Consider the following 24,688-nt stretch of genomic DNA (forward strand, 5'->3'; position numbering starts at 1 on the left):
TAGCTTCGGCTCCAGAATCCCAGTGGTCGGCCCCGAGTCTCACCAGGCACCTTCTGCCAGAGGCTCCAGGACAGACCATTGTTCCCGGCTGCAGAGTAGAGCACGTTCTTCACCTCTGGTCCTGTCCTGACTGGGCCAAGGGCTACGGCGTGAGCAATTTCCTGTTTGATCTGGGCGAAGGCTTGCTGCTGTTCAGGGCCCCAGTGGAAATCATTCTTCTTGCGGGTAACCAGGTAGAGAGGACTCACGATCTGGCTGTACTCGGGAATGTGCATCCTCCAGAAACCTATAGCACCTAGGAAAGCTTGTGTTTCCTTCTTGTTGGTCGGTGGAGACATTGCTGTGATCTTATTGATGACCTCAGTGGGAATCTGACGTCGTCCATCTTGCCACTTTACTCCCAGGAACTGGATCTCTCGGGCAGGTCCCTTGACCTTGCTCTTCTTGATGGCAAAACCAGCTTGCAGGAGAATTTGAATTCTTCTCTCTCCTTTCTCAAACACTTCGGTTGCAGTGTTCCCCCACACAATGATGTCATCAATGTACTGCAGATGTTCTGGAGCCTCACTCTTTTCTAGTGCAGTCTGGATCAGTCCATGACAGATGGTGGGACTGTGCTTCCACCCCTGGGGCAGTCGGTTCCAGGTGTACTGCACGCCCCTCCAGGTGAAAGCAAACTGAGGCCTGCACTCTGCTGCCAGAGGAATGGAGAAGAATGCATTGGCAATGTCAATAGTGGCGTACCACTTTGCTGCTTTGGACTCCAGCTCGTACTGGAGCTCCAACATGTCTGGCACGGCAGCGCTCAACGGTGGAGTCACTTCATTCAGGGCACGATAGTCCACAGTCAATCTCCATTCCCCGTCAGACTTGCGCACAGGCCAGATGGGGCTGTTGAAGGGTGAGTGGGTCTTGTTGACCACCCCTTGACTCTCCAGCTCGCGGATCATCTTGTGGATGGGGATCACAGCATCTCGATTTGTCCGATACTGCCGGCGGTGCACTGTCGAGGTGGCAATTGGCACTCGTTGCTCTTCCACTTTCAGGAGCCCAACTGCAGAAGGATTCTCAGATAGTCCAGGCAGGGTGTTCAATTGCCTAATGCCCTCTGCCTCCACAGCAGCAATCCCAAATGCCCACCTGAGTCCTTTTGGGTCTTTGTAGTAGCCATTCCGGAGGAAGTCTATGCCCAGAATACACGGGGCCTCTGGGCCGGTCACAATCGGATGCTTTTGCCACTCCTTCCCAGTCAGGCTCACCTCAGCTTCCAAAAGGGTCAACTGCTGTGATCCCCCGGTCACCCCAGCGATGGATACAGGTTCTGCCCCCACATGTCCCGATGGCATTAAAGTACATTGTGCCCCAGTATCAACCAATGCATCATATTTTTGTGGCTCTGATGTGCCAGGCCATCGGATCCACACCGTCCAGAAAACTCGGTTCTCCCGTGCCTCTTCCTGGCTAGAGGCAGGGCCCCTCTAGCCCTGGTTATCATTCTTTCCCTGGGCGTACATGCTCGAGGTACCTTCAAGGAGATCCAACATATCATCCTCCCTTCTGTAATGCCTGGCAGCTCGGTCACGGGAGGCTGAGGCTACCTTCACCTTAGCGGAACCCCCCCGGTTAGTGCCTCCCTCCTTGAGTTCACGCACCCGCGCTGCCAGGGCAGAGGTGGGTTTCCCATCCCACCTTCTCATGTCTTCCCCATGCTCACACAGGAAAAACCACAGCTCAGCTCGTGGGGTGTACCCTCTCTCTCTAGCAGGGGGACGACGGGCTCTGACTTGGGGGCCTGTGACTCGCACTGGTGCCACACTGACCCTCCTCATCTCCTCCCTCATCTCCTCCATCTTCTCCTTCATCTCCTCTTTGAGGTCCTGGACCACAGCAGAGACATGAGCTTTCAGCGGGCCATTGATCATGCTGTCATAATGCCTGAGCCTGTTGGCAACAGAGCCCACTGTTTCTCGGGTATTGTCAGCATCAATCGTTGCAATGAAGGTGGTGTATTGCGATGGCCCTAGCCTTGCCAGGTTCCACATCATCTGTCCTGTGCACCTGACCTTATCGGGGTCATTATCATGCTGTCCATCCTTCCCAAAGAGTACCTCTAATATTGCCACCTCTCTTAGCTGTTGGATCCCTTGCTCGAGTGTCTTCCACTGCATTCTATGATGATACTCCTGCATTCTTTCTTTGTGAATGAACTTTTCTCTCACACTCATTAAGAGCCGCTCCCAGAGAGAGAGAGGCCCTGGCTCCCTCACAAATATCTGGTCCACACCTGGGTCCTGGGTCAACGATCCCAGATACCTTGCCTCACCACTATCCAGTTGCACACTTGTGCCCATAAGGTCCCAAACCCGAAGCAGCCAGGTGGTATAAGGCTCACGCCCCCTTCGCACAATGTCGTTTCGCATAGCACGGAGACTGTCGTGCGACAGGGACTCAGTAATGATTTCTGGCTCTGGGTCTCCTGCTGGTTGTGAGGGCCCTGGTTGCCCATCATCATTAACTGGTCGTACTGATTTGGTCTTATACTTCCTCCTTTGCACAGGGGCGACTGCTGCTGGCTGTGGTTGTCCTTGTGGTTCAGCTGAAGCCTGGACGGTTGTAACATCCGTGGGTTCCACTGCTGCACCATCGGACTCACCCTCTTTGGGGCAGGGAGAGGGTTTTTCACTAGCTGAGGAGGTGTATTCCCTTAGCAATTGGCACATCTCCTTGCGCACCTGGCCCATCTCCTGGCATATCTCCTGGCGCACCTGACCCATCTCCTGGCACATCTCCTGCATCCCTTTTGCCAGTACCCCCACCCAGTTTGGGTAGTTCATTTCTGAGGTGGACTGTTGGGCAGTATCAGTCTGTGGGGCGGGATCTCTAGTGTCTGGGGCTGTGGCAGGCTCTGGCTCTGGGGTAGGATCTCTAGTGTCTGGGGCCGTGTCAGGCTCTGGGGCAGGATCAGGCTCTGGGGTAGGAACTCTACTCTCTGGGGCCATGTCAGGTTCTGGGGCAGGATCTCTAGTCTCTGGGGCTGGTGTCCGGGTAGATATCCAAGCCAATCTCAACTTATCCTTGAATGCTAAATAGAGTAGGCCTATCAGCAGCAGATGGTTAGTATTCAGAGGGAATTTAAACCCTTCGAAAATTGATGGGGTGGGCCCAAAGAACTGGTTGAGGGGTTGGGAGAAAACTTCCCCTGGTGTCATTTCCTCACAGAAGGTACCATTGTTAACATAACCCCAAAAACATGTGCTCAGTGTGTGATAGCTGTTTATCCATGTGCCCACATTCCGGAGGAAGTTAAAAACCCATGAATTCCTCACCTTCTCGACCCATAACGCAAGCTGGATAACAGCAATGGTAGCCTTAGTCAGAGGACCCATATTCAAGTAAGGAGCTGCAAAGGGGAAGAATATAGCCACGGCTACATGCCACCCAAACCAGGGTAAACTAGACCACATAGTGCTGCCTAACAAGGTTCCAATATCCAGCACACAAAATAAAGTTATCGAGGAACTGTTATTCCTTTTTCACCTCTATCTCTTAATGCCCTCAGGCCCCACGTTGGGCGCCAAGATCTGTCTCAGTTTTGAAAGACAGGTGTCTGCTAAGGAAGGCAGAGGCCCCCCTTGAAGTGGCAGATATAACCCCTTTTCCCTCCAAGTTATTATATTTTGAAATCAAGGGCCTTTAGGCAAAGATGTGGGAAATAGGAATAACAGTTCTTTACTCTATATATATATGTATATAACCAGTCAAACAAAACAACAACAACTATGGCAGTAACAGCAATCACAAACCCAGTGCCAGCCTTCTCGGCTGTCAGGCTATTTCCCCTCGGGTGCAGTTCCGCTCGCAGCCGGCAGGGGCGCTGGCGGCTCCCGGTGAGCAGGGCAGGTGCGATGGTTCCCCCGCGGCTGCAGGGGGCGCTCCGGAGCGAGCTCGGGGAGCACGCGGCACCGGTGCCCTGGGATCCCGGGAAGGGATGGGACAAAGGCTTCACAAACCGCTGGGCAGTTGATCCCGGGCTCTCAGGAACAGCAGGCTGGAATGGCAAGGACGAACGCAAATCCCGGGTGGCAGACGAGATGTATCCAGATGGGAAAAAACCACGGAGGCCCAGGCAGGCAGGGTGAGCAGGGCTGCAGCGTAGCGAAAGCTCGAAGCAGCAGCGGGGCAGGACAGCCACAGCTCGGTCTCCAGCAGGGCAGGGAAAAAGCGGCTTTTGGGGTCCCGGCGTTGCTTCCAGCAGGAAGAAAGAACGGCCAAAAAGAAAGCAGCAGCAGCTCCTTTCTCTGCAGCTTCTCTCTCCGGACGCTCAGAGCGAACTGTCCCCACACCCAGGTGTAGACAAAAGAGTAGCCAGGCCCGCCCCACTCCCCTTTTTGTCTTTCTTAAGTACAGCTATTTGTCCCCTAGCAACATGCATATGGGAGAAAATTCCTTTAACAGGAAAACCTAAGACTAAACTAAAACCCCAACATTATCCACCCCGAATTTTTTCCCATACTAACATGTTACATGAAACTTAACTTTTTTTTTTTTTTTTTTTTTTTAACCATATAAATCTATGCATTACCCAAATTACATACAAATATACATGCTGATATTGATACAAGTACAGAGCCATGGGTAGTTCACCCTAAAACAAGGTCCTCTTGAGGTAAGCATCGGGTCTCTCCATCCTTTTGCATCACCCACCAGGTGCAACCTGGTCCCTGAGCAAAAACAACCCCACGGATGGGTTTGTCTTTGCTCAAGGCAGACTTTACCCAAACAGTTTTTCCAAGCATATCTCTCATGTGCACCACTGGAACCTTATCTCCATCTGTTGTTTGTAGGGGTTCGGATTGGGCAGGGCCTGCTCGGCTGGTGGAACCTCGAGTGTTAACTAACCAGGTGGCTCTTGCTAAATGCACCTCCCAGTTTTTGAAAGTCCCCCCACCCAGTGCCTTCAAGGTGGTTTTAAGCAGTCCATTACACCGCTCAACCTTCCCAGCTGCTGGTGCATGGTAAGGGATGTGGTACACCCACTCTATGCCATGTTCTCTAGCCCAGGTGTTTATAAGGCTGTTCTTGAAATGAGTCCCATTGTCAGACTCGATTCTCTCAGGGGTGCCATGCCTCCAAAGGACTTGCTTTTCCAGGCCCAGGATGGTGTTCCGGGCAGTAGCGTGAGGCACAGGGTAGGTCTCCAGCCACCCAGTGGTGGCTTCTACCATTGTGAGCACATAGCGCTTGCCTTGGCGGGTTTGAGGCAGTGTGATGTAATCAATCTGCCAGGCCTCCCCATACTTGTATTTGGACCATCGCCCGCCATACCACAGAGGCTTCACCCGCTTGGCCTGCTTGATCGCAGCGCATGTCTCACAGTCATGGATCACCTGGGAGATACTGTCCATGGTTAGATCCACCCCTCGGTCTCGTGCCCACTTATAGGTGGCATCTCTGCCCTGATGGCCTGAGGCATCATGGGCCCATCGAGCTAGGAACAGTTCTCCTTTATGTTGCCAATCCAAGTCTATCTGGGACACCTCTATTTTCGCAGCCTGATCTACCTGTTTGTTGTTACGATGTTCTTCATTAGCCCGGCTCTTGGGGATGTGAGCATCTACATGACGGACCTTCACGGATAGCTTCTCTACCCGAGTGGCAATGTCTTTCCACTCTTCAGCAGCCCAGATTGGTTTTCCTCTGCGCTGCCAGTTTGCCTTCTTCCACCTTTCCAGCCAACCCCACAGAGCATTGGCTACCATCCATGAATCGGTGTAGAGGTAGAGCTTTGGCCACTTCTCTCTTTCAGCTATGTCCAGAGCTAATTGGACAGCTTTGAGCTCAGCAAATTGGCTCGATCCACCTTCTCCTTCAGTGGCCTGTGCAACTTGTCGTGTGGGGCTCCATACAGCGGCTTTCCATTTCCGGCTAGCGCCTACAATTCGGCAGGAACCATCAGTGAAGAGGGCGTATTGTCTTTCACTCTCTGGTAGCTCGTTATATGGTGGGGCTTCTTCGGCACGTGTCACCTGCTCCTCTTCTTCTTCAGAAGATAACCCAAAAGTCTCACCTTCTGGCCAGTTTGTAATTATTTCCAAGATCCCAGGGCGACTTGGGTTTCCAATTCGGGCGCGCTGCGTGATGAGGGCAATCCATTTGCTCCAAGTAGCGTCGGTGGCGTGATGCGTGGAGGGAACCTTTCCTTTGAACATCCACCCCAGCACCGGTAGTCGGGGTGCCAGGAGGAGTTGTGCCTCAGTGCCGATTACTTCTGAGGCAGCCTGGACTCCTTCATAAGCTGCCAGGATTTCCTTCTCGGTGGGAGTGTAGTTGGCTTCAGATCCTCTGTAGCTTCGGCTCCAGAATCCCAGTGGTCGGCCCCGAGTCTCACCAGGCACCTTCTGCCAGAGGCTCCAGGACAGACCATTGTTCCCGGCTGCAGAGTAGAGCACGTTCTTCACCTCTGGTCCTGTCCTGACTGGGCCAAGGGCTACGGCGTGAGCAATTTCCTGTTTGATCTGGGCGAAGGCTTGCTGCTGTTCAGGGCCCCAGTGGAAATCATTCTTCTTGCGGGTAACCAGGTAGAGAGGACTCACGATCTGGCTGTACTCGGGAATGTGCATCCTCCAGAAACCTATAGCACCTAGGAAAGCTTGTGTTTCCTTCTTGTTGGTCGGTGGAGACATTGCTGTGATCTTATTGATGACCTCAGTGGGAATCTGACGTCGTCCATCTTGCCACTTTACTCCCAGGAACTGGATCTCTCGGGCAGGTCCCTTGACCTTGCTCTTCTTGATGGCAAAACCAGCTTGCAGGAGAATTTGAATTCTTCTCTCTCCTTTCTCAAACACTTCGGTTGCAGTGTTCCCCCACACAATGATGTCATCAATGTACTGCAGATGTTCTGGAGCCTCACTCTTTTCTAGTGCAGTCTGGATCAGTCCATGACAGATGGTGGGACTGTGCTTCCACCCCTGGGGCAGTCGGTTCCAGGTGTACTGCACGCCCCTCCAGGTGAAAGCAAACTGAGGCCTGCACTCTGCTGCCAGAGGAATGGAGAAGAATGCATTGGCAATGTCAATAGTGGCGTACCACTTTGCTGCTTTGGACTCCAGCTCGTACTGGAGCTCCAACATGTCTGGCACGGCAGCGCTCAACGGTGGAGTCACTTCATTCAGGGCACGATAGTCCACAGTCAATCTCCATTCCCCGTCAGACTTGCGCACAGGCCAGATGGGGCTGTTGAAGGGTGAGTGGGTCTTGTTGACCACCCCTTGACTCTCCAGCTCGCGGATCATCTTGTGGATGGGGATCACAGCATCTCGATTTGTCCGATACTGCCGGCGGTGCACTGTCGAGGTGGCAATTGGCACTCGTTGCTCTTCCACTTTCAGGAGCCCAACTGCAGAAGGATTCTCAGATAGTCCAGGCAGGGTGTTCAATTGCCTAATGCCCTCTGCCTCCACAGCAGCAATCCCAAATGCCCACCTGAGTCCTTTTGGGTCTTTGTAGTAGCCATTCCGGAGGAAGTCTATGCCCAGAATACACGGGGCCTCTGGGCCGGTCACAATCGGATGCTTTTGCCACTCCTTCCCAGTCAGGCTCACCTCAGCTTCCAAAAGGGTCAACTGCTGTGATCCCCCGGTCACCCCAGCGATGGATACAGGTTCTGCCCCCACATGTCCCGATGGCATTAAAGTACATTGTGCCCCAGTATCAACCAATGCATCATATTTTTGTGGCTCTGATGTGCCAGGCCATCGGATCCACACCGTCCAGAAAACTCGGTTCTCCCGTGCCTCTTCCTGGCTAGAGGCAGGGCCCCTCTAGCCCTGGTTATCATTCTTTCCCTGGGCGTACATGCTCGAGGTACCTTCAAGGGGATCCAACATATCATCCTCCCTTCTGTAATGCCTGGCAGCTCGGTCACGGGAGGCTGAGGCTACCTTCACCTTAGCGGAACCCCCCCGGTTAGTGCCTCCCTCCTTGAGTTCACGCACCCGCGCTGCCAGGGCAGAGGTGGGTTTCCCATCCCACCTTCTCATGTCTTCCCCATGCTCACACAGGAAAAACCACAGCTCAGCTCGTGGGGTGTACCCTCTCTCTCTAGCAGGGGGACGACGGGCTCTGACTTGGGGGCCTGTGACTCGCACTGGTGCCACACTGACCCTCCTCATCTCCTCCCTCATCTCCTCCATCTTCTCCTTCATCTCCTCTTTGAGGTCCTGGACCACAGCAGAGACATGAGCTTTCAGCGGGCCATTGATCATGCTGTCATAATGCCTGAGCCTGTTGGCAACAGAGCCCACTGTTTCTCGGGTATTGTCAGCATCAATCGTTGCAATGAAGGTGGTGTATTGCGATGGCCCTAGCCTTGCCAGGTTCCACATCATCTGTCCTGTGCACCTGACCTTATCGGGGTCATTATCATGCTGTCCATCCTTCCCAAAGAGTACCTCTAATATTGCCACCTCTCTTAGCTGTTGGATCCCTTGCTCGAGTGTCTTCCACTGCATTCTATGATGATACTCCTGCATTCTTTCTTTGTGAATGAACTTTTCTCTCACACTCATTAAGAGCCGCTCCCAGAGAGAGAGAGGCCCTGGCTCCCTCACAAATATCTGGTCCACACCTGGGTCCTGGGTCAACGATCCCAGATACCTTGCCTCACCACTATCCAGTTGCACACTTGTGCCCATAAGGTCCCAAACCCGAAGCAGCCAGGTGGTATAAGGCTCACGCCCCCTTCGCACAATGTCGTTTCGCATAGCACGGAGACTGTCGTGCGACAGGGACTCAGTAATGATTTCTGGCTCTGGGTCTCCTGCTGGTTGTGAGGGCCCTGGTTGCCCATCATCATTAACTGGTCGTACTGATTTGGTCTTATACTTCCTCCTTTGCACAGGGGCGACTGCTGCTGGCTGTGGTTGTCCTTGTGGTTCAGCTGAAGCCTGGACGGTTGTAACATCCGTGGGTTCCACTGCTGCACCATCGGACTCACCCTCTTTGGGGCAGGGAGAGGGTTTTTCACTAGCTGAGGAGGTGTATTCCCTTAGCAATTGGCACATCTCCTTGCGCACCTGGCCCATCTCCTGGCATATCTCCTGGCGCACCTGACCCATCTCCTGGCACATCTCCTGCATCCCTTTTGCCAGTACCCCCACCCAGTTTGGGTAGTTCATTTCTGAGGTGGACTGTTGGGCAGTATCAGTCTGTGGGGCGGGATCTCTAGTGTCTGGGGCTGTGGCAGGCTCTGGCTCTGGGGTAGGATCTCTAGTGTCTGGGGCCGTGTCAGGCTCTGGGGCAGGATCAGGCTCTGGGGTAGGAACTCTACTCTCTGGGGCCATGTCAGGTTCTGGGGCAGGATCTCTAGTCTCTGGGGCTGGTGTCCGGGTAGATATCCAAGCCAATCTCAACTTATCCTTGAATGCTAAATAGAGTAGGCCTATCAGCAGCAGATGGTTAGTATTCAGAGGGAATTTAAACCCTTCGAAAATTGATGGGGTGGGCCCAAAGAACTGGTTGAGGGGTTGGGAGAAAACTTCCCCTGGTGTCATTTCCTCACAGAAGGTACCATTGTTAACATAACCCCAAAAACATGTGCTCAGTGTGTGATAGCTGTTTATCCATGTGCCCACATTCCGGAGGAAGTTAAAAACCCATGAATTCCTCACCTTCTCGACCCATAACGCAAGCTGGATAACAGCAATGGTAGCCTTAGTCAGAGGACCCATATTCAAGTAAGGAGCTGCAAAGGGGAAGAATATAGCCACGGCTACATGCCACCCAAACCAGGGTAAACTAGACCACATAGTGCTGCCTAACAAGGTTCCAATATCCAGCACACAAAATAAAGTTATCGAGGAACTGTTATTCCTTTTTCACCTCTATCTCTTAATGCCCTCAGGCCCCACGTTGGGCGCCAAGATCTGTCTCAGTTTTGAAAGACAGGTGTCTGCTAAGGAAGGCAGAGGCCCCCCTTGAAGTGGCAGATATAACCCCTTTTCCCTCCAAGTTATTATATTTTGAAATCAAGGGCCTTTAGGCAAAGATGTGGGAAATAGGAATAACAGTTCTTTACTCTATATATATATGTATATAACCAGTCAAACAAAACAACAACAACTATGGCAGTAACAGCAATCACAAACCCAGTGCCAGCCTTCTCGGCTGTCAGGCTATTTCCCCTCGGGTGCAGTTCCGCTCGCAGCCGGCAGGGGCGCTGGCGGCTCCCGGTGAGCAGGGCAGGTGCGATGGTTCCCCCGCGGCTGCAGGGGGCGCTCCGGAGCGAGCTCGGGGAGCACGCGGCACCGGTGCCCTGGGATCCCGGGAAGGGATGGGACAAAGGCTTCACAAACCGCTGGGCAGTTGATCCCGGGCTCTCAGGAACAGCAGGCTGGAATGGCAAGGACGAACGCAAATCCCGGGTGGCAGACGAGATGTATCCAGATGGGAAAAAACCACGGAGGCCCAGGCAGGCAGGGTGAGCAGGGCTGCAGCGTAGCGAAAGCTCGAAGCAGCAGCGGGGCAGGACAGCCACAGCTCGGTCTCCAGCAGGGCAGGGAAAAAGCGGCTTTTGGGGTCCCGGCGTTGCTTCCAGCAGGAAGAAAGAACGGCCAAAAAGAAAGCAGCAGCAGCTCCTTTCTCTGCAGCTTCTCTCTCCGGACGCTCAGAGCGAACTGTCCCCACACCCAGGTGTAGACAAAAGAGTAGCCAGGCCCGCCCCACTCCCCTTTTTGTCTTTCTTAAGTACAGCTATTTGTCCCCTAGCAACATGCATATGGGAGAAAATTCCTTTAACAGGAAAACCTAAGACTAAACTAAAACCCCAACATTATCCACCCCGAATTTTTTCCCATACTAACATGTTACATGAAACTTAACTTTTTTTTTTTTTTTTTTTTTTTAACCATATAAATCTATGCATTACCCAAATTACATACAAATATACATGCTGATATTGATACAAGTACAGAGCCATGGGTAGTTCACCCTAAAACAAGGTCCTCTTGAGGTAAGCATCGGGTCTCTCCATCCTTTTGCATCACCCACCAGGTGCAACCTGGTCCCTGAGCAAAAACAACCCCACGGATGGGTTTGTCTTTGCTCAAGGCAGACTTTACCCAAACAGTTTTTCCAAGCATATCTCTCATGTGCACCACTGGAACCTTATCTCCATCTGTTGTTTGTAGGGGTTCGGATTGGGCAGGGCCTGCTCGGCTGGTGGAACCTCGAGTGTTAACTAACCAGGTGGCTCTTGCTAAATGCACCTCCCAGTTTTTGAAAGTCCCCCCACCCAGTGCCTTCAAGGTGGTTTTAAGCAGTCCATTACACCGCTCAACCTTCCCAGCTGCTGGTGCATGGTAAGGGATGTGGTACACCCACTCTATGCCATGTTCTCTAGCCCAGGTGTTTATAAGGCTGTTCTTGAAATGAGTCCCATTGTCAGACTCGATTCTCTCAGGGGTGCCATGCCTCCAAAGGACTTGCTTTTCCAGGCCCAGGATGGTGTTCCGGGCAGTAGCGTGAGGCACAGGGTAGGTCTCCAGCCACCCAGTGGTGGCTTCTACCATTGTGAGCACATAGCGCTTGCCTTGGCGGGTTTGAGGCAGTGTGATGTAATCAATCTGCCAGGCCTCCCCATACTTGTATTTGGACCATCGCCCGCCATACCACAGAGGCTTCACCCGCTTGGCCTGCTTGATCGCAGCGCATGTCTCACAGTCATGGATCACCTGGGAGATACTGTCCATGGTTAGATCCACCCCTCGGTCTCGTGCCCACTTATAGGTGGCATCTCTGCCCTGATGGCCTGAGGCATCATGGGCCCATCGAGCTAGGAACAGTTCTCCTTTATGTTGCCAATCCAAGTCTATCTGGGACACCTCTATTTTCGCAGCCTGATCTACCTGTTTGTTGTTACGATGTTCTTCATTAGCCCGGCTCTTGGGGATGTGAGCATCTACATGACGGACCTTCACGGATAGCTTCTCTACCCGAGTGGCAATGTCTTTCCACTCTTCAGCAGCCCAGATTGGTTTTCCTCTGCGCTGCCAGTTTGCCTTCTTCCACCTTTCCAGCCAACCCCACAGAGCATTGGCTACCATCCATGAATCGGTGTAGAGGTAGAGCTTTGGCCACTTCTCTCTTTCAGCTATGTCCAGAGCTAATTGGACAGCTTTGAGCTCAGCAAATTGGCTCGATCCACCTTCTCCTTCAGTGGCCTGTGCAACTTGTCGTGTGGGGCTCCATACAGCGGCTTTCCATTTCCGGCTAGCGCCTACAATTCGGCAGGAACCATCAGTGAAGAGGGCGTATTGTCTTTCACTCTCTGGTAGCTCGTTATATGGTGGGGCTTCTTCGGCACGTGTCACCTGCTCCTCTTCTTCTTCAGAAGATAACCCAAAAGTCTCACCTTCTGGCCAGTTTGTAATTATTTCCAAGATCCCAGGGCGACTTGGGTTTCCAATTCGGGCGCGCTGCGTGATGAGGGCAATCCATTTGCTCCAAGTAGCGTCGGTGGCGTGATGCGTGGAGGGAACCTTTCCTTTGAACATCCACCCCAGCACCGGTAGTCGGGGTGCCAGGAGGAGTTGTGCCTCAGTGCCGATTACTTCTGAGGCAGCCTGGACTCCTTCATAAGCTGCCAGGATTTCCTTCTCGGTGGGAGTGTAGTTGGCTTCAGATCCTCTGTAGCTTCGGCTCCAGAATCCCAGTGGTCGGCCCCGAGTCTCACCAGGCACCTTCTGCCAGAGGCTCCAGGACAGACCATTGTTCCCGGCTGCAGAGTAGAGCACGTTCTTCACCTCTGGTCCTGTCCTGACTGGGCCAAGGGCTACGGCGTGAGCAATTTCCTGTTTGATCTGGGCGAAGGCTTGCTGCTGTTCAGGGCCCCAGTGGAAATCATTCTTCTTGCGGGTAACCAGGTAGAGAGGACTCACGATCTGGCTGTACTCGGGAATGTGCATCCTCCAGAAACCTATAGCACCTAGGAAAGCTTGTGTTTCCTTCTTGTTGGTCGGTGGAGACATTGCTGTGATCTTATTGATGACCTCAGTGGGAATCTGACGTCGTCCATCTTGCCACTTTACTCCCAGGAACTGGATCTCTCGGGCAGGTCCCTTGACCTTGCTCTTCTTGATGGCAAAACCAGCTTGCAGGAGAATTTGAATTCTTCTCTCTCCTTTCTCAAACACTTCGGTTGCAGTGTTCCCCCACACAATGATGTCATCAATGTACTGCAGATGTTCTGGAGCCTCACTCTTTTCTAGTGCAGTCTGGATCAGTCCATGACAGATGGTGGGACTGTGCTTCCACCCCTGGGGCAGTCGGTTCCAGGTGTACTGCACGCCCCTCCAGGTGAAAGCAAACTGAGGCCTGCACTCTGCTGCCAGAGGAATGGAGAAGAATGCATTGGCAATGTCAATAGTGGCGTACCACTTTGCTGCTTTGGACTCCAGCTCGTACTGGAGCTCCAACATGTCTGGCACGGCAGCGCTCAACGGTGGAGTCACTTCATTCAGGGCACGATAGTCCACAGTCAATCTCCATTCCCCGTCAGACTTGCGCACAGGCCAGATGGGGCTGTTGAAGGGTGAGTGGGTCTTGTTGACCACCCCTTGACTCTCCAGCTCGCGGATCATCTTGTGGATGGGGATCACAGCATCTCGATTTGTCCGATACTGCCGGCGGTGCACTGTCGAGGTGGCAATTGGCACTCGTTGCTCTTCCACTTTCAGGAGCCCAACTGCAGAAGGATTCTCAGATAGTCCAGGCAGGGTGTTCAATTGCCTAATGCCCTCTGCCTCCACAGCAGCAATCCCAAATGCCCACCTGAGTCCTTTTGGGTCTTTGTAGTAGCCATTCCGGAGGAAGTCTATGCCCAGAATACACGGGGCCTCTGGGCCGGTCACAATCGGATGCTTTTGCCACTCCTTCCCAGTCAGGCTCACCTCAGCTTCCAAAAGGGTCAACTGCTGTGATCCCCCGGTCACCCCAGCGATGGATACAGGTTCTGCCCCCACATGTCCCGATGGCATTAAAGTACATTGTGCCCCAGTATCAACCAATGCATCATATTTTTGTGGCTCTGATGTGCCAGGCCATCGGATCCACACCGTCCAGAAAACTCGGTTCTCCCGTGCCTCTTCCTGGCTAGAGGCAGGGCCCCTCTAGCCCTGGTTATCATTCTTTCCCTGGGCGTACATGCTCGAGGTACCTTCAAGGGGATCCAACATATCATCCTCCCTTCTGTAATGCCTGGCAGCTCGGTCACGGGAGGCTGAGGCTACCTTCACCTTAGCGGAACCCCCCCGGTTAGTGCCTCCCTCCTTGAGTTCACGCACCCGCGCTGCCAGGGCAGAGGTGGGTTTCCCATCCCACCTTCTCATGTCTTCCCCATGCTCACACAGGAAAAACCACAGCTCAGCTCGTGGGGTGTACCCTCTCTCTCTAGCAGGGGGACGACGGGCTCTGACTTGGGGGCCTGTGACTCGCACTGGTGCCACACTGACCCTCCTCATCTCCTCCCTCATCTCCTCCATCTTCTCCTTCATCTCCTCTTTGAGGTCCTGGACCACAGCAGAGACATGAGCTTTCAGCGGGCCATTGATCATGCTGTCATAATGCCTGAGCCTGTTGGCAACAGAGCCCACTGTTTCTCGGGTATTGTCAGCATCAATCGTTGCAATGAAGGTGGTGTATTGCGATGGCCCTAGCCTTGCCAGGTTCCACATCATCTGTCCTGTGCACCTGACCTTATCGGGGTCATTATCATGCTGTCCATCCTTCCCAAAGAGTACCTCTAATATTGCCACCTCTCTTAGCTGTTGGATCCCTTGCTCGAGTGTCTTCCACTGCATTCTATGATGATACTCCTGCATTCTTTCTTTGTGAATGAACCTTTCTCTCACACTCATTAAGAGCCGCTCCCAGAGAGAGAGAGGCCCTGGCTCCCTCACAAATATCTGGTCCACACCTGGGTCCTGGGTCAACGATCCCAGATACCTTGCCTCACCACTATCCAGTTGCACACTTGTGCCCATAAGGTCCCAAACCCGAAGCAGCCAGGTGGTATAAGGCTCACGCCCCCTTCGCACAATGTCGTTTCGCATAGCACGGAGACTGTCGTGCGACAGGGACTCAGTAATGATTTCTGGCTCTGGGTCTCCTGCTGGTTGTGAGGGCCCTGGTTGCCCATCATCATTAACTGGTCGTACTGATTTGGTCTTATACTTCCTCCTTTGCACAGGGGCGACTGCTGCTGGCTGTGGTTGTCCTTGTGGTTCAGCTGAAGCCTGGACGGTTGTAACATCCGTGGGTTCCACTGCTGCACCATCGGACTCACCCTCTTTGGGGCAGGGAGAGGGTTTTTCACTAGCTGAGGAGGTGTATTCCCTTAGCAATTGGCACATCTCCTTGCGCACCTGGCCCATCTCCTGGCATATCTCCTGGCGCACCTGACCCATCTCCTGGCACATCTCCTGCATCCCTTTTGCCAGTACCCCCACCCAGTTTGGGTAGTTCATTTCTGAGGTGGACTGTTGGGCAGTATCAGTCTGTGGGGCGGGATCTCTAGTGTCTGGGGCTGTGGCAGGCTCTGGCTCTGGGGTAGGATCTCTAGTGTCTGGGGCCGTGTCAGGCTCTGGGGCAGGATCAGGCTCTGGGGTAGGAACTCTACTCTCTGGGGCCATGTCAGGTTCTGGGGCAGGATCTCTAGTCTCTGGGGCTGGTGTCCGGGTAGATATCCAAGCCAATCTCAACTTATCCTTGAATGCTAAATAGAGTAGGCCTATCAGCAGCAGATGGTTAGTATTCAGAGGGAATTTAAACCCTTCGAAAATTGATGGGGTGGGCCCAAAGAACTGGTTGAGGGGTTGGGAGAAAACTTCCCCTGGTGTCATTTCCTCACAGAAGGTACCATTGTTAACATAACCCCAAAAACATGTGCTCAGTGTGTGATAGCTGTTTATCCATGTGCCCACATTCCGGAGGAAGTTAAAAACCCATGAATTCCTCACCTTCTCGACCCATAACGCAAGCTGGATAACAGCAATGGTAGCCTTAGTCAGAGGACCCATATTCAAGTAAGGAGCTGCAAAGGGGAAGAATATAGCCACGGCTACGTGCCACCCAAACCAGGGTAAACTAGACCACATAGTGCTGCCTAACAAGGTTCCAATATCCAGCACACAAAATAAAGTTATCGAGGAACTGTTATTCCTTTTTCACCTCTATCTCTTAATGCCCTCAGGCCCCACGTTGGGCGCCAAGATCTGTCTCGGTTTTGAAAGACAGGTGTCTGCTAAGGAAGGCAGAGGCCCCCCTTGAAGTGGCAGATATAACCCCTTTTCCCTCCAAGTTATTATATTTTGAAATCAAGGGCCTTTAGGCAAAGATGTGGGAAATAGGAATAACAGTTCTTTACTCTATATATATATGTATATAACCAGTCAAACAAAACAACAACAACTATGGCAGTAACAGCAATCACAAACCCAGTGCCAGCCTTCTCGGCTGTCAGGCTATTTCCCCTCGGGTGCAGTTCCGCTCGCAGCCGGCAGGGGCGCTGGCGGCTCCCGGTGAGCAGGGCAGGTGCGATGGTTCCCCCGCGGCTGCAGGGGGCGCTCCGGAGCGAGCTCGGGAAACCCGCGGCTCTGGTGCCCTGGGATCCCGGGAAGGGATGGGACAAAGGCTTCACAAACCGCTGGGCAGCCGATCCCGGACTCTCAGGAACAGCAGGCTGGAATGGCAAGGACGAACGCAAATCCCGGGTGGCAGACGAGATGTATCCAGATGGGAAAAAACCACGGAGGCCCAGGCAGGCAGGGTGAGCAGGGCTGCAGCGTAGCGAAAGCTCGAAGCAGCAGCGGGGCAGGACAGCCACAGCTCGGTCTCCAGCAGGGCAGGGAAAAAGCGGCTTTTGGGGTCCCGGCGTTGCTTCCAGCAGGAAGAAAGAACGGCCAAAAAGAAAGCAGCAGCAGCTCCTTTCTCTGTAGCTTCTCTCTCCGGACGCTCAGAGCGAACTGTCCCCACACCCAGGTGTAGACAAAAGAGTAGCCAGGCCCGCCCCACTCCCCTTTTTGTCTTTCTTAAGTACAGCTATTTGTCCCCTAGCAACATGCATATGGGAGAAAATTCCTTTAACAGGAAAACCTAAGACTAAACTAAAACCCCAACAGCAGCTCTAACCCCTTCACTAGAGTTTCAGTTGCCTTCCTTTTTAAGTAAACACAAAAGCTCCTCCAATGCCTTCTACACGATGTGTATGAAGTGGGACTCAGCCATACAATTTGTCTCTCAAACTCAATTTTTTTTTCTTGTAGGAAAACGCATCTGTGCAGGAGAAGGTCTGGCCCGGATGGAGATATTCATATTTTTAATATCCATCCTGCAGAACTTTACTTTGAAGCCTACTATTGCTCACAAAGACATTGACATTGTCCCAGTAACCACCAGTCTGGCAAATATACCCCAACACTATGAGGTCTCTTTTGTTCCACGTTAGCCAAGTGAAGACAGTTGCCAGCTCCCAAACTCATGAGTACTCTGGTCGAATGACAGCCATTCCCCAATCTGTTGAGACTGAAATACTCAGATCATTTGAAACATACTTAGTGGAGAGAAGACTGCTTAGAAAAGAAAATTGTGTGGTGCTTTTATAATCACCACAGCCAGCTCTTAACAGAGTAGGCAATCACACATCTCCCTGTGAAAAATTACAGATTCTCCTATGCACCTACCTCACCCAGCTCTGGTTCCTGTCTGGCTCCTGACATGCCAGGCTGTCTGCAACAGTTCTCTGAGAGCCCTGCTGCTCCTGCCCCTATCACCTGAGGGGTTCCAGCAGGAACGGTTGCTTGTACTCCAGGGATTTTACAGACTCTTCCTGAAATACCTCTCTCCTCTGTACTTTCAGTTTGTTTGTCATCTATTTGTAAAGGCAAGCATAAAACACTGAGGATTTTTTGTGTTAGATGATGATCATCTATTGTATATTCTTGCCCCAATACTTACTGTCTACTGTGGTGGGGATGGAGTTTGTCAATGACTGGGCAGATAGGTCATCTTCAGTGTGATTATAATAAAGGTTTGTGAAATTACAATTTTTTAAAATAAATTACAAAATAAAGTAGTAGTATACTGAATTGTTTTTCTGACATCCCAGAACATCTTTTAGTGAAAAACCTGTGTCCACAAAGCTTATACTCCAAAATCTCTTTCAAGTCTTGTACACCTCTGACTGTTTAATTTCACTCACTTATAAGAATTGTACTATGGCTTGAAGAATGAGCTGGCTAATGACCTATAAACTTCCATTCCTAATGTGGGATAAAGCTCCACTGACTCTACGGGACCTATCAGAACCCCGACTGTGGTTACAGAGCTGTTCGTTGTGGAAAAAAAGGACAAATTAAATAATATCAGGATCCTTGCCAGTGCCTTTTCCTAGATGAATGCCAGCTTGCATCTTCCCGTTATTTTATGAAGTACATAAAGATCACTGCAGCAATGTTACAATCAGGAAAAAAATCGTAAATAGAGTTTACATGACTTGCCAAGCATACATGTACAGATCCACGAGTGGCATTTCCTGTCTTGATCATGTTCCCATCAATGCAGAGAGCTGAATCTGTACTATGTGGGAAAAGACAAAACTGTAATATTACCACAATGGCAATAACTGTTTATGTGAAACAGACAGAACTTGTTTCCTTTCGAAGATTTAATAACCTAGATACCACGAGTTAGTAACATGGCATTGCAAAGGCAAAAAGCCACAAATGTCACAGAATCACAGATACAAGTCCTCTCACCAGATAAAAAGAAGAAAGCACAGTACTTCCTCTTTAGCTGTGCCACAACCAAAATAGCCAAAACAAATGAGGGAGCAGCTTCCTTGTTCCAGGTATCTTCCTCCATGCTGAAAAGTGAAGGAGGCAGCCAACGTAGATCAGCAAGAAAACAGGTTTAGCAACCAGAGACTCCACCATGGTATGAAGTGGGCTTTGGGATTAGAGGAGGGCTAAAGCCATGTGCCCTGATTCTGAAGACTGTGGATATCTCCACAAAGCACCGCTCTGAAAGTTGGATGACTTTAGAAAAACACGTTAGAGAAGCTGGGCAGAATTGTCTTAAGATGCTGGAAAAAAACACTCTCTCCTCTGGAACTCTTCTGCTTCTGCTAAAAGCTGTATTTGCTAGGCTGATTTTCATCCCCTGGTTTGCAGTTGCAGTCCAAGCCATCAAGAACTGCTTCAGCTCCAAAGTGGTTGTATAGACCATTTTGATGACACTCTGTCCCTGGACTCTCATGCATCAGCCCTCCATTTTCTGTTTTCCTCCTGTTCCTCCCTTCAAGAACCCACTACTTTCTTATTCTATTTTCCACCAGAAAATACTGCAAAAGAACAGTGAGATTTAACCTCCTTCTGTACCTCCTCTGGAATTTCTCAGGGACTCTCCAGGTGAAACATCCGAGCAGTTAACCAAGTTGTGGCTTTGCTTTCGGACTATACATTTCCCCAGTACAATGCTGTTTAGACACACCTATGTCTCTCCTATGGTGCTACTCTCCAAGGACCTGCCATGCTTGACATGATTTGGATTCTACCAATGACACAGAGGTCCCTCAGGCAGGGAGGGTAACAGTTACTCAGAGACACAACTGGGAACACAGCTGTCAGCTCTTGGCCTAACTGGGGTGCCACTGTCACACAATTCTCCAGCGGCCAGAAAGTCGGTCTCTAAAAATTTCCTCTCAAAAAAAAAAGTCACTTGTGGGACAAGTCCCTCTTCTAATTTTTGCTTCCTGGAGGTGGGATACTCAAGGATTTGTGAAGGAACTATTTCTTACCTTTCTTACCTGAAAACACTAAGCACTTAGTAGCAGTGCATGGCTAGGAGGATTTCCATCTTCAGAGCCCCTGGAGGTTTTCATCCTTGTTGTTTTGAAATGGTACTGCATTTTGTATACACAGAAAACCAACCTTTTCAACAGGACTTGGTCCGTAGTGTGCCTTTCCTGCAAGATCTGTGGTTTTTGCTGCTGGCACAGTGCCTCCTTGTGCTCCCCTGCAGCCCTGCCAGGTAACACCGCGAGCACAGAAATGCTATTTCTATTTCTAACCCTGCATTTTCAAAGTGATGGTGAAGGCTCTCGAAAGTCATCTGCTTCACTCTTTTTAAAGAGCACTAAGAAAAAGTGTCCATCCTGACTAATTAGTGGCTGTACATAGCCTGACAGCATGATTATCTTTATCACACTGGCACCTGACTAGACATTCTTTTAAACACTCTAAGAAGTTTGAACCACTTCTTTCCTACATATCAGCACTTGTACTGGTACGTCTTCAACTGCAACTCATTCAAAAGCTTGAATTACTTAAGGTCAATAGCTACAGAAAAAATATCCTTGGAGTAGGAGGAATACCTGTTCAGTACAAAGGACTCTGCTGAATTTGCAACACTGTTAACCTAGTAGAGAAGCAGTTTTTTGGGCTAGGCATGCCACTTCAAAAACTACTAGGATCAAAATTCACTGGTAGAGAAAGGATCTGCTAAGTTAACTGAGCATGTGATAAAGTAGTATGTCTTGAAATTTCACCTGAGGTCCAGACAGTCAAAGAATGTAATTGCAGAAACACTTGATGCAGAGTTTAAAATATGTTTTCTTCTATCATCTCCAGCAGATTGAAGGAATTTGTCTTTATTAACAGACCCCTTTGAAAAAATAAAAAAAGCAGCTTGCGTAATCTTCCCAACAGACCATGAGATTCCAGAGAAATAAACGCAGCAAGTTTATTGTAAATTTATAGTGATTAGTCTCTCTATTTCAAACAGATAAAAGGAGATACCAAAATGAAGTGTTTTCAATACCCCACCCATTAAGTCCAAAGGTCCAGGTATCTTCCCAATACAGAGCTCAATGAAGGAAGAATTGAAGTTTAGGTCCTGCTGCTACTACGGGAAAATGTCTTTACAGATTACAGAAGACCTTCCCTAAACCAAGTATTTCATGTGGAAAACAGGACTAACACACGTATAGCCAATATCAACATGAGTTAAGGACAAGCTTCTACTTTTCACTGCAGAATGGAGGCAACAGTACCCCTTGAGAAGAGGAAAATATTATTCAGCCTTAAGCCTGAATACAGCCTACTGTATTCAATAGCTGAAAAAAGTTCCCAGTCTTCATGTTAGCTGTAACCAAATCCTTGTCAACATACAGAATGTTGTGCAAAAGCAGAGATCAGTCTGATTCACTGCCCAACTCCAGTTTATAGACTGTTGTGATTTCATCGTTTCTCCAGTTTTTTGTACTTGGCTTCTGCAGAAGGAAAAATAATATTTTAGTACTTGGTAGGTAAAAGCTTTTCATCCTGTAAGCTAATTTACTGTATCATTCAGGACGCTTTTTTACTAATGCACTTAGGCAAATATAATTGTACAATAATTTTTTTTAAGAACCCAGACAATAATATTAATTTAAGCCAAGGGGATTGGGTGCCTGGTGGAACTTAATGAATCCCGCAATTTGCAAGGCTAAACATCAGTCTTTAAAATATGAGTCAGTGCATACCATAAAAAAGAAATCAAGCCTCACTAACAAGCTGTAGTTTACCAACACCTGTACTAATCCACCATAATATAACTTGTTATACAATTTTTTCCCAATGCTTATCACTTCACACACAGTGTTTGTGCTCAAAAGCAGCACAGGCAACTCTGCAGCTCAGATTTGTTAAACAAAACAGAGTTTGCTTGCTTTCTTTTTAAATCCCCTTGGCAAGGCACTATGCTGCTAGGCCTTAACAGTGAGGGACGATAGTTACCAAGTTTTTTGGAATATGCATCCAGTTTATAAGCTGCCTGCTCCAGAGCTGCAACCTGTTCCTCAATTAGGTTTATCTGTTCCAGATATGGCTGAAGATCAGCATCTTAAAAAAGCATAAAAATGTTATCTGTCAGTTCTCAGTAATGCACTTCCAAGAAGCAGTTCACACTTTAAACACAACAATTTCTTACTACATTCTTCAGATTGGACAATTCAAAAGGTCCTTCCCTCCCCTGCCCCAAAATTAAGTGGTGACACTGACAACCACGTTCCAGGAAAATATGAAATGTTTAAGAGTACTGTCTAGTCTCTAACACAAGTAACAAGAGAACGTGAATTAAAAGAAGTGTTATTCCTCTCAGATCCAGAATCTAGAGTAAACCAGGACACAAATTCAGATGTATTTTCTCTTACAGTAATCTACAGACTCTAAAGCTGTATGACTGGGATTGTATAACAGCACATCTATTCCAGTGAGTTTTCTTTCCTTCAGCACAACGGAGTGTGAACCTTCTAAGATGCTTCATTTCCCAAACAAGTGCACCATTCATTACACCTCTACCTTATTTGGTGTACTTACATTTTTGATTTAAATCCTTCAGATTTCTGCTGATGTTTATAGCAATATCTTTCATTTCTAAGTACTTCAAACTAGTCAGCTTATTCATGTTTTCCAAGAGCTTGTAGTCTTCACTGGTGGCTTAAAAAATAGTTAAGTTTATTTTAATTAAAGGTGATACAGTTTGAATTGTGTGCACACTCTTCAAGAGGACAAGAGATTTCAAACAGCCAAAAGAAGCACAACAGTTTAGATGGCAATACAGATTATTAGTATACACTCTACAAAAAGATGACATTTTGTGAAATCAACTGCAAAAATCAACTGCACTGATGAATTCACTTCTAAATTTTTTTGAGAAAAATTTACTAAGTCTTCATATTTCTACTCTTAATTCTGTCAGTTAGATGCTTATATTTACAAAACTGATAGCACAAATCCAGATTGGTCATCTGTACCATATACCCTTCAAGTCTGTGCAAATCAGTAGTGCTGTGGAGTGCTTTCAAAATTAAGAGCCTATGGAATGCACTGACTTGGTGGGCAGTTTACTTTCCTCCAGTTAATTCTGCACAGCAGTTTATTCTAAGGCATAAATGTTGGAAAACATGTATGATCCTTGCCCTCAGGAAAAAAATAACTCCACTCTCTGCAGTGCTTCCCTCGTAGTCTGTCTTAACCTAGACCACTTTTGTTTGATTGATTTTCCATGTACAAACTTCTTCAAGCCAAAAAAGAATTATTTTTTAAGCTGCTGCTATCATACTGAATTATTCTGAAAAATATTTGTGCTGTTCTGGGACTTCATTAAATTAATATAACTAATCTTAGTGGTTTTAGCAGCCTAGTAACATGCCAAATTTGGACTGCAAGTCTTACCAGATGTGATTTAAATAGTTACAGTTGAGACAAACTACACAACAGATTTCTTTGAAAGAAAGTGAAAAGAAAGAAGAACTTGCAGGTCAGTATTGCAGTGCCTTACCTGTCAGTTCACCTGTCAAGTAAGTGGCCATTTTGCTGAACATGTCTTTGCAGAGTTCATTGATGTCTGCCTCCGCTGGCTCCTTAGCTTCCTCTGCGGTTTCAACAGCAGGATCCTCTAGTCAGGGTAAAGACATGACAGGTTTAAGGAAAAACTATAGCAAGTACAGAAACACACCAGAAAGATTAAATGGTCCCATTTTTTCCCTTTCAAACTGCCTACAGCTACTTTCCAATGTAAGTTGTCTACTTTACTAAGGGGTAACAAACCAGGGCAGCTTCCTTGAAGTAGCACCAACATTATTTCAAACTAATACTTTAGGCAGCATTCAAGAGACAGGCACCCGGCCTGACCGCACTGACAAGTATTAGCCCCCTCCTGTGCTTAGAAAGGAAAGGAATTTGGGGAGAACTTCTGAGTGGCTGTGCACGGTGCTGCTGTTTATTTCCAGTCACTGACTCGGAACGGAAGCACAGCTGCCCCAGTCCGCTTCAACAGATCCCCACCTGCGGAAAGCCGCACTCGCCGCTTTCTTCTCCAAACCCGCTTCTATCACAACCTGCCCTTGTTCGGCCTTCCCCGGAGCAGACGGCACCTCTTCCCCAACCCGACAGGCCGCTCTTTCCCCCGTCGGCACCGTCTGCCGGCTCGCACACGGAGGCTGCCCGAGGCCCGCGGCTGCCTCCAACCGAAGCGGCGGCGCGGGGCCGCCCGGCTGGCGCGGGTAGGACCCGGCCGGGTTCCGGGGCAGCAGCAGCAGCAGCAGCAGCAGCAGCAGGCGTATGGCCCGGCCCGGCCCGGCCGGCACACACCAGGCCGCGGGCGCACCGGGAGCTCTTGCCCGCGCCGCGGCCTTCCCGGGCCCAGCCCCGCACCGCGGCCCCGGGGCACGCCCGGCCCCTGTCCCGGTCCCCCGGCCCCTTACGCTTGGCGGGCTGCGCGCCGGCCTCGGGCGGCCCCTCCGCCGCAGCCGCCATGGGGACAGAGCCCCTCCCGCGGCACCGCACCGCCTCCTCCGGCCCGCGCCAGGCCCGGGACCGCCCCGCGCCCGGCGCGGGGAGGAGCCCCCGGAGCCCCCGCCCACTGAAGGGTGGCCGCGGCGGCTGTGCGGTGTGTGACCGCGGCGGGAACTCGGCTGCAGGAAAGAGACAAATACCGGGGTGCAAAACGTGGTGCGAGGTTACGTTGCTCCAGCTGTTAAAGGCAGTGAAGCAGAACAGAGAGCGCCTGGTTTGCGCTCGAGGTGGCTGCGCAGTCAGTGCGATCCCCCTTCAGCACCGCAACCCGGCCGCTCACTGCAGGAGCACCCGGC

The 24,688-nt window shown here is 50.3% G+C and overlaps 2 protein-coding genes across 2 annotated transcripts in view; one reads left to right on the top strand and one right to left on the bottom strand.

Annotated features, from left to right (window-relative positions):
• The window catches only part of LOC125329275 (cytochrome P450 2H1-like), a 48,577-nt gene extending 30,434 nt beyond the window's left edge, over window positions 1–18,143 (top strand). Inside the window, exon 9 of the mRNA XM_048310981.1 lies at window positions 17,322–18,143. Coding sequence (XP_048166938.1) covers window positions 17,322–17,503 — 182 coding nt within the window. The 3' untranslated portion in view covers window positions 17,504–18,143. The remainder of the gene's footprint in view (window positions 1–17,321) is intronic.
• Window positions 18,144–20,771: 2,628 nt separating this feature from the next.
• Window positions 20,772–24,420, bottom strand: BLOC1S2 (biogenesis of lysosomal organelles complex 1 subunit 2). Its single transcript, XM_048310982.1, has 5 exons — window positions 24,302–24,420; window positions 23,377–23,493; window positions 22,413–22,532; window positions 21,831–21,935; window positions 20,772–21,325 (listed from the first exon to the last, which is right to left on the bottom strand). The coding sequence occupies exons 1-5, from the start codon at window positions 24,351–24,353 to the stop codon at window positions 21,294–21,296; spliced, it is 426 nt and encodes a 141-aa protein (XP_048166939.1). The 5' UTR covers window positions 24,354–24,420; the 3' UTR covers window positions 20,772–21,293.
• Between the last annotated feature and the right edge of the window lie 268 nt (window positions 24,421–24,688).

Source organism: Corvus hawaiiensis, chromosome 8 (assembly GCF_020740725.1).
Source record: "Corvus hawaiiensis isolate bCorHaw1 chromosome 8, bCorHaw1.pri.cur, whole genome shotgun sequence".
In the NCBI taxonomy this organism is placed as follows: domain Eukaryota; kingdom Metazoa; phylum Chordata; class Aves; order Passeriformes; family Corvidae; genus Corvus; species Corvus hawaiiensis.